This window comes from Sorex fumeus, unplaced genomic scaffold (genome assembly GCF_029834395.1).
Source record: "Sorex fumeus unplaced genomic scaffold, SorFum_2.1 ptg000014l, whole genome shotgun sequence".
In the NCBI taxonomy this organism is placed as follows: domain Eukaryota; kingdom Metazoa; phylum Chordata; class Mammalia; order Eulipotyphla; family Soricidae; genus Sorex; species Sorex fumeus.
Window position 1 is genome coordinate 43,157,867 of NW_026606071.1, and position 13,697 is coordinate 43,171,563.

Sequence of the window (13,697 nt, forward strand, 5' to 3'; positions counted from 1 at the left end):
GAACAATTAGGGGATCTCCTGGAGCTGATCCCACAGGACACAGCACCCCAGGGCTTTCCAGGGTGTATCTCTGAATCTCACTAGAATGTTCAGCTGTCTCCTGAACACAGAGTTCCCTGCCCCCCCCCACCATGATCAGACAGACATTTGGCGTCTCAGTGTTTCGTGCTCAGTCCTGTGAAATGAGTAGAAATATTCTTTTGCCTCATGACTCAGAGTGGCAGAGTCACTGAAGTGAGAAAGATGAATCACCGCGATTCCTCTAGATTGTCTTCAGTTCTCATCCAGAGAGGAAGGTACAGCCAGGACTCCTTGGGGCTGCCCAGGTCCCCAAAGGCAAGAGAGTTGTAACAGATGCCGAGAGCCATTCTCAGTCACAAATATTGTTCTTTACTTTTTCTTCTCATCAGGGCTCAGGGACCATTCCTGGCTGTACTCGGAGGACCTGAGGCAGTGCCAGGAACCAAGCCTGGGGGTCAACTATGTGCAAGGCACACACAGAGTGAGTAGGGCTGTCCGTGGACCATTTTATAGACTGGAGTCAAAAATTCAGCTTTGGGTGATATTTGCTTCTTGCCCTGGAAGTCTTATTTCAATATTTGTAGGAGTGTCACGTGTCCTGGATGAATTGTGTTCATCTCCTGACATGTCCCCATCCACCCCACCCAAGAATGAAGACCCTCCTTCCCTCCCTCCCCTCCTCCCCCCTCCCTCCCCTCCTCCCCCCCTCCTCCATTTCTCCCTTTCTCTCTTTCCCTTTCTTCCCCGCTCATCTCTCTCTCTCTCTCTCTCTCTCTCTCTCTCTCTCTCTCTCTCTCTCTCTCTCTCCCTAAACCAACTAGTGTCCTTCCATATCCATCTGGAAGTTTTCTGTTTACATACCGCATATCTGTCTCCGTATTTCACACAAACGGGGAGCTGTGGACAGTATCTCAGAGGACAAACCAGGCCCCACCTGGCTGAACACACCCGGGTGTGAACAGGGCAATCTGAGAAGAGCCGGGCAAGGTAGGGTACACACAAGCCACCAAACCCTTCGTGCCAGACTAAGGGGTGCAGGTGGGCGGGCCTCTGCATTCTCTGCCATCACAGTGAAGGGGGAAGTGCCCAGGGCAGCGAGGCCAGTCACAGGGATGCCCCATCCCCCATTCCCACAGGGCTGCACAGGCAAATCTACAGAGCCCCACACAACACTGCTGCCCGCCCGTGCCCTGAAAGCCCCCTCGGGCCTCCTCATTGCTTCCTGCCCCACGTAGTCCAGACTGTGTCACCACGGGTCCCTGAACAGCAGCTGCAACTTCCCTGCAGTGAAATGGGGGCACTGACCAAGGCCGAGGGACACTCTTCCTCCACACAACTCCCACCAAAGGCCTCCAGGTCTCAGAGTCCATTCCCCTGAGAAAGCGGTGAGCAGGGAGGGCCAGCCTTCTTCATCCCAAATCTGGCCAAACCAGGGGGGATTTCCATTGACACAGGCCTCACACGGGACACGGGACTCACACAGGACATGGGACTCACACAGGACTCACATGAGACATGGTCTCACATGGGACACTCACACAGGACATGGGACTCACACAGGACACAGTCTCACACAGGACACGGCCTCAAACAGGACACGGGACTCACGCGGGACATGGGATTCACACAGGACACGGGACTCACACAGGACCTCATACATGGGATCTGACACAGAGGGCCTCCCCCAGGACCTCAGCTAGGACATGGGAATTTACATAGGACATGGGGCCTCGCACCTGGGGCCTCGCACCTGGGGCCTCATACCTGGGGCCTCACTCAGTGCCCTGAAGCCCACAAGGGAGTCGTGCACTTGATTTAATGCCCAACTGTCCCTGCTGAGAAGCCTGTGATTCTCAGTGAGTGTTGGTCTCTCACAGTGCTGTGGCGGGCAACCCAGGGGTCCTCTCAGTGATGCCTGGCCCTTCGGAGTGGGCCTGATGCTTCCGAGCTGGGTGCTGGCAGTGCCTGTGGGTGTTCGGTTCATGCATGCTGGAGGTCTGATGCGGACATTCAGTGCCGGGGAGCAAACTCAGGGTCCTTATAGGCTGCCTCCTGCACCCACATTCCCATCTGACACTGGGCTCCACAAATCATGTACCCAGATGGCCAACCTCAAAAGGACGGATGAGAAGATTCCCTCAGAACACCTAACGACAAACCAGCCTACGGGCCCAATCTGCACCATCATGTTTTTACAATAAAGGTTTATTTAAATATAGCCATGCCCTTTGCCTTCTGCCCTCAGATACTTCTCCTCTACAAAGCTAGAGGTCACAGGTATTTCTCTACAGATGTAGAGGCCACAAATACTTCTCCTCCACAAAGGCAGAGGTCATGAATATATCTGCTCTACAAAGCTAGAGGTCACGGGTACTCCCCTACAAATCTCCTCTGCAAATCTACCTCGGATACTTCTCCTCTACAAAGGCAGAGGTCACGAATACTCCTCTGCAAAAGCAGAGGTCACAAATACTTCTGCTCTACAAAGCTAGAGGTCACGGATACTTCTCCTCAAGAAGGGTAGAGGTCACAGATACTTCTCTACAAAGCTAAAGATCACAGATACTTTTCCTCTACAAAGGTCAGGAGCTGGGAAGAAGTAGCGAGCTTCATGTGCATGCCTTGCGTGGACCTGATGTCAGTTCAAACCCTGGCCCCACACTGTGGCCTGGACATCACTCCAGGGTCTACTGGTGTCCCCAGGAACTCCAAGGTCAGAGCAGCACCAACCCCTCAGACCCTTGGTTGCAACTATTCAGTCCAGCTGAATGAGAACGGGCCCCCAAAAAAGCAAAAAGTGACATAAGATGTCAATTAAGTGACACAGACCACTGGAAATGCAAAGGTTCAAGAATTTTCTACATGGCCCTTCACTGAGAAAACATGTGGACCTGTGCCTCTGAGCTCCATCTCCAACTGACCCAGGCAACTGAATAGAGCTGTCCATGGGCTATTTCGTAGACTTCGATCAAAATTCACCTTTTGGGTGAATTTTTCTTCTTGCCCCGGGAGTCATGCTTCAGTGCAGTATTTGTCGGAGTGTCAAGTGTTCTGGGTGAACCGTGCTCATCTCTGGACATGTCCCCAGCCACCCCACCCTAGAATGAAGACCCCAGGAGTACCAGCAGCCAATCAGGACCTGGCGTCCTCCTCCAGGGCCGAGTCAGTGGGGAAGGCAGTCTCCACGGACAAGGAAGTGTCCTCTGGACTCCATCCCATGGAGATCTAACGAGGGTGTGAAGCAGGCCCCGAGCGCCTTGCCTTGTGTCAATGTGGAGCTCTGGGTGCGTTCCTCACTGGCCCAGAGGTTGTGTATTTATCCCCAGGCATTGCAGAAACCCTTCTAATACACCTAGTTCCGAAGCCAACTCCACCTGTGGGAAAGTTCCAGGCTTGAGACTTTGCTGGCAGCCTTCCCCCCACCAAGGACCAACTTCTTCCTAGTGGTCAGGACATTTTATTTCTCACCTTAGAGACCTGACCTCTGGTGGGGGCTCCCTTTCCAATGTTCCCGTTTTCAATACCACCCTGCTCTCAGCAGCTGGAGAGTAAGAACCTTTTTCACTCGGGATTTGTTGGTTTTGTTTTTTGTTTGGGGAGGGGGGCATACCCACGGCACCCAGGGCTCACTCCTAGCTCTACACTTAGAAATTATCCTGGGGGTGCTCGGGGATCGAACCCAGGTTGTCTGCATGCAAGGTCAGTACCCTACCCATTGCACTACCTCTCTAGGCCCAAGGAGGAACCTTTCCTGTAGTTCATCAGGGCGTTGGCAAGACATCACGGGCACTATCAAGCATTGAGAGGCACTGGCTGCTGGGCCGTGTGCCTGTTCTTATCCATCAGGACCAGGCGTCTCAAATGGTCGGCAGGGAATTTCCCCTGGGAGACTGAGAGAGGTCAGAGATGCCCCAGGAATGAGGTACCCCCAAGAGAAGCCTCTGGTCTCTGAGAGAGCCTCTGGCCAGAACAGCACCACAATAAATGAATGGCTCAGGAAGACATCAAGAAACACTTCAACTTGGAGATTCTTGCCGGGCTCTCCTTTCTCTTCCGAGGAGATGAAGAAATTACTATTTACATAATTACTATTATGTAAATGACTATTTACATAATAACTATTATGTCTTGGTACATAATAAAATAATTCTTGGAATGGTGTGTTTTTCCTCTTCTTTCTCTGTGGGTGGTGGGCATGAGTCAATGTATAGAGCACCCCAGGGCCACTTTGGGGACAACTAGGCTAAATGATTTACTCCTTAGACCCAGTGATGCTGGGGGAGCTGTGGACGAGCTCCTGGGTGACACCTGGCAGTGCTTGGGGGGGGGGGGGGGGGGTGTACCATCATGCCATAATGAGGACCAAACCTAGAGCCTTGTGCACAGGAAGCATATGCCTCTGACCTCTGAGCCACCTTCACAGCCCTTTTCTTTTCTTCTTTTATTTTTCTGGGTGATTCCGGATTCTCACCTGCGCTCCACCCCTAAGCTACATTCCCAGCCCCTGCAGAGATCATCCATGGGACCCAAAACGACAGATGCTGAAAGGGCCATGAGGCTGACATAGGCTGTTGAGTGCTGCCGGCCGCTGTGGGCGGGAGCAGGCCACGCCAGCAGTGACCGCTGATGATCACTGCCCCCCACCAAAGCCAGGAAAGGGAACTCAGAAGTAAAAGCCCTCTGAGCGGGCATCAGCAGTCCCGCTGGCAGCGTGGTGTGTGGAGGGTGAACTTCTAGGGACAACCCACCCCCACAGAGCGTCCTAGCCAACCCGCTGGCTCCCACATGCACTGCTGGCCAGAGCTCCCGAGCAGAACTGAAAGTTCTGCTCATTACCCCCTGGCCTCAATTTGGAACTTCAACCACCAAAATAATTACATACTTATCACAACTCACTTAAGGCTCAGACAATAAAATTGATGAACTGGGTGGGAGAATCGTAACAGCGCTCTCTCTCGCGCGCTCTCTCTCTCTCTCTCTCTCTCTCTCTCTCTCTCTCTCTCTCTCTGTCTCTCTCTCTCTGTCTCTCTCTCCTGACCATCTCAGTTTAGATTAAAAAACCATTCACTATGAGAATTTGATGAATTTGCTGTGTGACGCAGTGACACAAGAGAACGATGGCTGATTTCCAAAAAAGGGGCCCCCAACCGAGTTTCTTCCAATGACCAACCCCTGTGTACAGAGCACGAGTTCAACGCCAAGCACCCAAACCAAGTGTGGAAGTGTTCGCCATTACGAAAACAACAAAAAGAGTAAGGGGGAAGCAACAGGGAAATAAGGGGTCCTCGTGTTTGAGAAGCACATGGACCGCATCAAACAAAGTCCACTCACGGTTTTATTAAGGTTGCCCCCAGTGGGGCCAGACAGATAGTACAGTGGACAGGGTGTTTGCCTTGCACACGGCCAACCTAATTTCCATCCCCAGAGTCCCATATGGTCCCCCAGCCCCCTCCAAGGAGTGATTCCTGAGCACAGAGCCTGGATAAGCCCTGAGTACCACCAGTGTGGGCCCCTCAAATAAAAGCTGTCCCGACTATTAAAAATTGGATAATTTCCCAGGACGTGGTGGGGAAGCTGGGGAGGCAGAGACAGGGGACAGGTGTCACAAAAAGAAAAGCTGATCTGAAATTCTGACCAAGTCTTCGCTCCGACTTGGTCAGCACACTGGATGTGTGTTGGCTGGAGTGAGATTTAGGTACAAAGCAGATATGCCCCCGCCCCAAGCCTTGCCATGAGAATCCTTCTGCAACTGCTGCTCTGTGAGGGAGGAAAATGCCATTAAAATCCATAAAAACAACCCAGTCTCCCCAGCAGAATGTTTCAGAGTTCAGAGTCCGTCCATCCATCCGTGGGGTCTGTAACACACAATTGCCCTGCCATTGTTTCTCCAGGGAGAGATTTCGAAGACAAAGGCAGGGTGCAGAAGAACACCCGGCTGATTCAAGTCGCATAATCCATACCCAAACACAGCCCAAGAGGCACAAGGCCATGGAATGTGCCTGGAAACTGGCTCTCTGGCACCCATGGGCTTGAGAAAACCCATTCTCAAGCCCATGGGTGGGACCAGAGAGGATGCGAGAGCATCTTCCCGTCCACCAGAAGAAGCCGGAGCAGAGTCAGAGAGGGGAAGATGAAAGCCTAGAAGTCACACAACAGTCCTGGGCAGAGGTGCGAGCTGCAGACTCCTCCTCCCACGTGACTGTGGTGACAGCTGAGAGGGGAGAGCAGAGAGGTGAGAGAGTCACTGAGCACTTCACACATGTCCCGTGCATGCGACTAATCTGGGTTCAATCCCCACCATCACATATGGTCCCTGGAACCTTGCTAGGAGTAAGCCCTGAGCATTGCTGGCTGTAACATTCTCAAAGGCTTTTCACTGGATGGCACCCATGGATATTTGCTATATTATAAGTAAATGTAGCACTGTAGCACTGTCCTCCCATTGCTCATCGATTTGCTCGAGCGGGCCCAGTAACATCTCCATCATGAGGCTTGTTGTTACTGTGTTTGACATATTGAATACAACACGGGTCGCTTGCCAGGCTTTGCTGTGTGGGCGAGATACTCTCGGTAGCTTACCGGGCTCTCCGAGAGGGGCGGAGGAATCGAACCCGGCTCGGCAGGGCCAGCTGCATGCAAGGCAAACGTCCTACCTGCTGTGCTATCGCTCCAGCCCATAAATAAGTGAAGAAAATAAATTCGGCACAGGGACAGCACAAGTGCATAGGATGCTTGCCTTGCATACAGCCAACCTGGGCTCGATTCCTGGCATCCCATGTGGTTCCCCCGAGCACCGCCAGGCATGATTTCCTCAGTGCAGAGCCAGGAGTAACCCCTGAGTGTGGCCCCAAAATCAACAGCAAAAGGCACATATTAATTTGCTTTAAAATAACAGACGTGTTATTCATTAATATACATAACTATTATGAAGTTAAAGTATGTCCGAAAGAAATCATTTGGAAAAAAAAAAAAGAATGAGAGCAAACCTAGGTGCTATAACTCAGCAACAGATCACAGGCCTTGCAGGCGAAAGACACGGGTTCAATCCTCGGCACCACCAATAATCAAAATCATCCCAACATTTTAGCAATTGTCCAGAGTGCCTGGGGCCCCAGAACACACTTGGACTCTTGGCTCTGCTGGCCCCTGCAGGTAGGCACGTCCAACCACACTGGCACGAACAACACATCTGTCAACAAAGCTCAGAAAACTAGGGGTGCTCGGTGCACCCTTCAGAAACTGTGCAGGGTGCACCTTTCAGAAAGGACCCTGGGAATGCCTGAGGGGTCCAGACCGCATTTTGTGAGTCCTTCTTATCAGTGAGCCCCTCGCAACACCTCGATTTTCCTCTTGCTTGCATGTGTCACAAGGATGGTCCAAAACTGCACGCTCCCCCCGCCCCTCCCCCAGGTACTCAGTAACGTCACTGCTTCCCGCTAGGCAAGAGCTGAGGGGGGCAGGGAATGGACCAGGGGAAACTGCACATGTCTACCCAGCTGATTATAAGCCACCCAGGGAACAGCACAAATTCCAGGGCAGGTAGTTGTGTCGAGACAAGCCAGCCAGGGCTGGTGGTGACCTTCTGCTGCTCCCGGTGTGTGGGGCCTCACTTGCACCTGCCATTAGGGAAATGAGACTGGTGGGCTGGCTCTTGTCTCCACACTCTCTCTCTGGGAAAGCTGAGAGGACTCGAGAGCTGCTGGGTTCTTTTTTTTTTTTTTTTTCTTTTTGGGCCACACCCGGCGATGCACAGGGGTTACTCCTGGCTCATGCACTCAGGAATTACTCCTGGCGGTGCTTGGGGTACCATATGGGATGCTGGGAATCGAACCCAGGTTGGCCACGTGCAGAGCAAACACCCTACCCGCTGTGCTATTGCTCCAGCTCCTGCTGGGTTCTCTGGAGCCCTCTCCACAGCTCCCTGCACCCCTCAACGGGCAAAAGCACCTCCAGGAGGAGTAGCTCCAGTTCTCCAGGAATCTGTGGCTTCCTGCCACTGAGCCCAGCACTCCCTGGTTCTTCTCCTGTCCTTGTGTATCAAGATCCCGGTACCCACCGTCTTTGCTGCTTCTGCTGCTGTGGCCCCCGGGGAAAGTGGCCTAACAGGTCACTTCTGTTCCTCCTCGGATTTGGGAAGTGAACTCAGCTGGGGAAGTGGAATAGGTGCAGGGGGGCGGGGACGGTGTCACTGCACCCTCAAAACGCTACCCTTAGAAGGAAGATGAGTGCAAGGCTACCTGAAGCCATCGGGCTGGCCGTGGAGCCTTCTGGAGCCGCCTGCCTCCTTGCTGCTGCTCTGTGCTCACCCACCCAGGTGTCCCCGAGTGCTCCCAGCTCCCCACCAGGAACCAAGGAACCAAGGAAAACTTGGGGCCCCACGGGGAAGGAAACCAACAAGGCGCCCACCACTCAGGAAGACTCGAACTCAAAACTCCTCCACTTGCCTCTGCTGGCTTGCCTTCCTCCCTTCTTTTCCTTCTTCCTTTGCTCTCTTTCTTATTCTCTCTCCTCTCTCTTTCCTTTCTTTTTTTATCTTTATAGGAATAAAATTTTGTTTTCTGCAGTGCCAGGGCTCAAACCCATGCAAGGCCTGGGTCCTCCCGCGGGGCCCTTACCCAGGGCCCCCCCCACCCCTCTCATCTACCTCCCTCGCTATGGGCCAGGGTTTCTGCCCTCTCGACCTCTGCTCTCTGGGCTCCCACACCCTGCAGCACCCAACTTCGGGTGGCACCTCCTCCTCCTCGACGCCTTCCTGCTTGCCCACCCTGCACAGTGTGACCGCCCGCGCCCCCCAGGACTCCACGACACCTGGTCCAGGTGCTCGCCAAGTCTGCAAGGCTCACCCACCCCACCCCGTAGAACGGAACCCTGGCCCCCAGCCGGGGCACCGGCAGCGCCTGCCAACCTCGGAGGAATGAATGACAGGCAGTGCCCGGCGCCCCCCCCCCGTCCCCCCTCCCCGGGGAGACCCGACAGGTGTGCCGGGGACAGGTGCGCCGCGGACAGGTGCGCCCGGGACCCGACCCGGCGGCACGCCCCGTCCGCACCCGGGCCCCGACGGCGGAGGGGGGGTCCCCAACCGACCGGCTCGGGATCGAGCCCCCCACCGTGCCCCGGCGCCGCGGGAGCTTCCCGGGATCGCGCTCGCCCGCACTCACCATGGCGCGCCGGGACCTCGGGGGACGCGAGCGCAAGAGGCGAGCGCTGGAGCCGGCGGCGGCTGACAGGTGAGCGCGCGCCGGGACGCCGCCGCTTCCCACAATGCCCCGGGCCCGGGGACACGCCCACTCGCCGCGACACGCCCCCCCGCCGCCGCCGAGACACGCCCCCGCCGCCGAGACACGCCCCCTCCCGAGCCACGACGCCGCCAGCGCCGAAGAGACACGCCCCCCGCCGAGCCTCAACACCGTCACGCCACGCCCCTGTCGTCGCCGAGCCACGCCCCCACGGCTGAGCCCCGCCCCGCCTCTGAGCCACGCCCCTGACTTTCAGCCACGCCCCCGGTCCCTCCACGCCCTGCCCTTCCCCAGCCCTGCGGGCCTCGGGCAGGTGAGCCACACCTGCGCGAGGGCACCTGCGCCTTCTCGGAGCCCCGCCCTCCCTGCAGCACCCACAGCGGGAGGGGCAAGCGACTTCCCAGCCCAGGCCCCGGGCCATGCCATTCATTAAAGAAAGCCTAGATCATCAGATAGAGAAGAGAGCACCAAATAAAGGGTGTTGGGAGAATCCTCCCAGGATGGGAGATGCATGCTGAAAGTAGACTATAGACCAAACATGATTGCCACTCAATGCCTCTTTTGCAAACCACAGCACCCAAAAGGGGAGAGAGAATAAAAGGGAATGCCCTGCCACAGAGGCAGGCTGGGATGGGGGGGTTGGGGAGGTGGGAGGGATACTGGGATCCGTGGTGGTGGGAAATGGGCACTGGTGGAAGGATGGGTATTTGATCATTGTATAACTGAAACCCAAGCACAAAATTTTGTAAGAAATGGGTCCCACTCCATGCCTCTTTTGCAAACTACAGCACCCAAAAGGAGAGAGAGAACAAAAGGGAATGCCCTGCCACAGAGGTAGGGTGGGATGGGGGGGATGGGGGGTGGGAGGGATACTGGGATCTGTGGTGGTGGGAAATGGGCACTGATGGAGGGATGGGTATTTGATCATGGTATAATCGAAACCCAAGCACAAAAATTTGCAAGTCTACAACTGTACCTCATGGTGTTTCACTAATAAAAATTAAAAAAAAAAAAGCCTAGATCAGACCTAGAAGATACTTGTCCACTCCTGTGGGAAGTGTTGTCTGGTGTTGAGCAGAAGAGGGAAATTTACACATGAAATTTTTGTGTCTATAATAAATATAATGCTGCACAGATCTAAACTGCAATCCAGCAATACAGATCACTGTATTTATCGTTTGTTTGTGTTTGGGGTTTGCATCCAGCGGTGCTTGGGGCTTACTCCTGGTTCTGTGCTCTGCAATCATTTCTGATGGTGCTGGGGAACCAATGGGTGTTGGGGATGGAAACTGGAAAAGCCTCATGCAAGGCAAACCCCTTTCCAGCTGTACTGTTGCTCTGGCCCCGATGTCGGTCGCTTTAAACAGGTTTGAAAAGTTCTCTCCTGAGGTCCAGGTTGTGGATTCTAGATTCGTTTCTCTGGTCTCCATTCTCTTTCCACCTGGGGTGATAGGAGTCCCCAGAAGCCCTAGTTGGAAGGATTTGAGGTGCCCATAGCTGTTCCCTGGGGAGATTGCGTTGATTTGATCAATTACAGGAAGAGATCCGGGGCCAAAGGTTCAGAGCCTTCGCATCCCTTTCAAGGAGTGCCAGGGAGGCCAGAGCTGGTGCAGTGTTCTCAGTTCTGTGACCTCCCCCCAGAGTGCTCAGCTCCCACGACCAGGGCACCAGGAAAGCTCAGTCCCCCAGAGCTGCAAACACACATCAACACCTCCTGAGAAGTGGCGGTCCAACTGGGCAGACCTAAGCCTTCTGTCTTCTGAAGCGGATCGTGTTTAGTGGAATGGAAAGTAGTGAAGCAAGAAACACACCGTGGCAGGCAGGTCCCTGCGGGTTGGTAGGGGAGGAAAGGGGGGTTGTACTGAGCTGGAGTGGGGGGCAGGGAGGGGCGTGGCAGGGCAGGCTGCCCTCTGGATCTGCCTCCCCTGCTGCAGGAGTTAGAGGAGCTCAGTAGAAGTGGACAGAGCCTGCAAATGACTCTTCCTGACATTCAGGCGTCCTGTGGACTAGAAGCCCCCAAGAAAGCAATAGGCTCCACCCTGGACATTCTAATAAAGCCCGACTTCCGGCTGGTGCTGAAGTATCAGTTGCCCTGTAGCTGGGGTTGGCTTTGACCCCTGGAGTCATGGTGTCTGCCCAGATGGCTCCAAACTGGGGTTATTGATTAATTCAAGCCCAGGCAGGGCATGAGTTTGTCTTTCCCACAGATAAGCCACAGCTGACTCATGGAGGGGGGGGAAGGGGATATAGAGGGGGTGCTTTGGACAATCAGTGCCCACCAGTGCTCAGCGGCTACTCCTGGCTCCGTGCTCAGGGTTCACTCCTGATGGCACTCAAGGGGACCATATGCGATCCCGGAGATGGAACCGGGGTGAGAGCATGAAAGGCAAACACCTTAGCTTCTTGGACTAATTTCCTGGCTGCTGACTGTGAATTTAGCAGAGCTGTTTTCTAAATGGGATTTTTGCAGGGGAAAGGGAGCTCTCCCCTCCACCCCCCCAAGCCCTTCTCAGGCCTTCAGCAACTGCCTTCCCTTGGTGATTTTCCACTTTCCATCCCCCTTCAGGACAGTATCTGTTTGTCCTGCCCCACCCACCTCCTTAAACAAAGCACCCAGAGCCTTTTCTCTGCCCTCCAGGGGTTTTATTGCTCTCAGAGATGGAGCTCCCAAAAGTGACATTCAAAGCCAAAAAAAAAAAAAAATCTCAGTGCCCTTGGGGCCAGAGAGATAGTACAGTATAATTAGGGAACTTGCCTTATACAAGGCTGACCACTGTTTGATCCCCTGCATCTCAGAGGGTCCCCTGAGCCCACGAAGAGTGACTCCTGAGCACACCTGGTGTGGTCTTCTCCAGCCACCAAAGTAGCAGTAGCATTGTCCTCCCGGTTATTCATCCATTTGCTTGAGCGGGCACCAGTAACGTCTCACAACAAATTGTAAGACTTCTTGTTACTGTTTTTGGCATATCAAATACGCCACAGGGAGCTTGCCAGGCTTTGCAGTGCGGGCAAGATACTCTCGGCAGCTTGCCGGGCACCCTGAGAGGGGCGGAAGAATTGAACCCGGGTCGGCTGCATGCAAGGCAAATGCCCTACCCGCTGTGCTATCGCTCCAGCAAACAAAAAAACAAACAAAAATCTCAGTGTCCTATCATGACAATTAAGATTAAAGCAGGGCAAAGTCCCCTTCCTCTGAAGCCCTGGTAGCAACAGTTTGATGAGAGAATGAGGGAAATAAACCTAAAATTTCTGAATGTCCTTTCTCCTCACACTGTCACTGAGATGGCCCGTGACCCCTGGTCTGGACTCTGTGCTCCAGTGCTCCCACCTCCAGAGTCTCACACCACACCCCAAATCACTGTAGGACTGGCCCCTATAAGGGGGGGAGGGTGCTGTTTCCTTTGTAGAGGTGACAGCCTGGATGGAGATGGTTGAACCAAGGGGCAGAGCTAAACCCGGGATCAAGGCATCACAGCTCAAGGGGGTCCCCCACAAGCCTCTAAGAGCAACGAGCCCAACCCTAGAGACGCCAGGGGCTCAGAATGGTCTATTGCAAAGCGGGGTGTCCCGGCTCCAGCCTCACAAGGCCCTTAGATTCAAAATCTGTCGCCAGAGGCAGAAACCAGGGTGAGAATGCAAGATATATGAGGTGCTGGGTGCAGGGATGGGGGGGGGTGCTCTCTGCCCATGCTGGTCCATTTACTCCCCGCCGGGTGGCCTGGTGGAATGCAGGAGGACATAAGATTTAGAAGTCCTAGGATGCAGAACCACCGGGGAAGGGGGAGCAAACTCAGGGCATGATAACAAATGACAGACCCGCCCTGGAAAGCCGGAAAACGGCATTCTAGAGCTGTGAGAAAGTTAATAGTTGATGGCACAGAAACCAAAAGGCTCACGGCTAGAAATTGAAGGAATTTTTATTGAAAAGAAGAGCAGAGACCAACTTCAAGGTCAGCTAATGCCTTGCCTCGGGGTAGCCGGCAGTCAGCCCTCCGGCCCTGATCTCCACCACCCCTTCCTCAGGGTCAGCTGACAACATCTCCAGAAGTTTCTTGGGCGGCTGTGTGCAGGAGTCCAGCTCGTCAGGCTGAAGCTAGCTCAGCCTTCCATCCTTCAGGAAACCTTTTATCTTGCCACATGCAACGCTTTTCTTATTCAGGTTGAAGAACCATATTCAGGAGACCTTAAAGAATTTCAGAAAAAAAAATTTCAATTGCAAATTGGTTTCTTTTTCTGGTGTTATTTTTTTGTTCAGAGGTCAGCCCAGCTGAGTTCAGGACTTATTCCTGGCTCTGCAACCCGGGATCACTCCTGACAGAGCTCAGGAGACCCTAGGGGGTGCCTGGGATTGAACCCAGCTTGGCTGCAAGCAAGGCAAGAGCTCTACCTGCAGTACCAGCCCCACAAAGTGTTGTTTTAAAACCCCAACCTTGGGACTGG

General features: G+C 54.1%; 1 protein-coding gene across 1 annotated transcript in view; it reads right to left on the bottom strand.

The window, feature by feature from the left end:
- The window catches only part of AP1S3 (adaptor related protein complex 1 subunit sigma 3), a 97,524-nt gene extending 88,231 nt beyond the window's left edge, over positions 1-9,293 (bottom strand). Inside the window, exon 1 of the mRNA XM_056111872.1 lies at positions 9,180-9,293. Coding sequence (XP_055967847.1) covers positions 9,180-9,182 — 3 coding nt within the window. The 5' untranslated portion in view covers positions 9,183-9,293. The remainder of the gene's footprint in view (positions 1-9,179) is intronic.
- Positions 9,294-13,697: the final 4,404 nt, after the last annotated feature.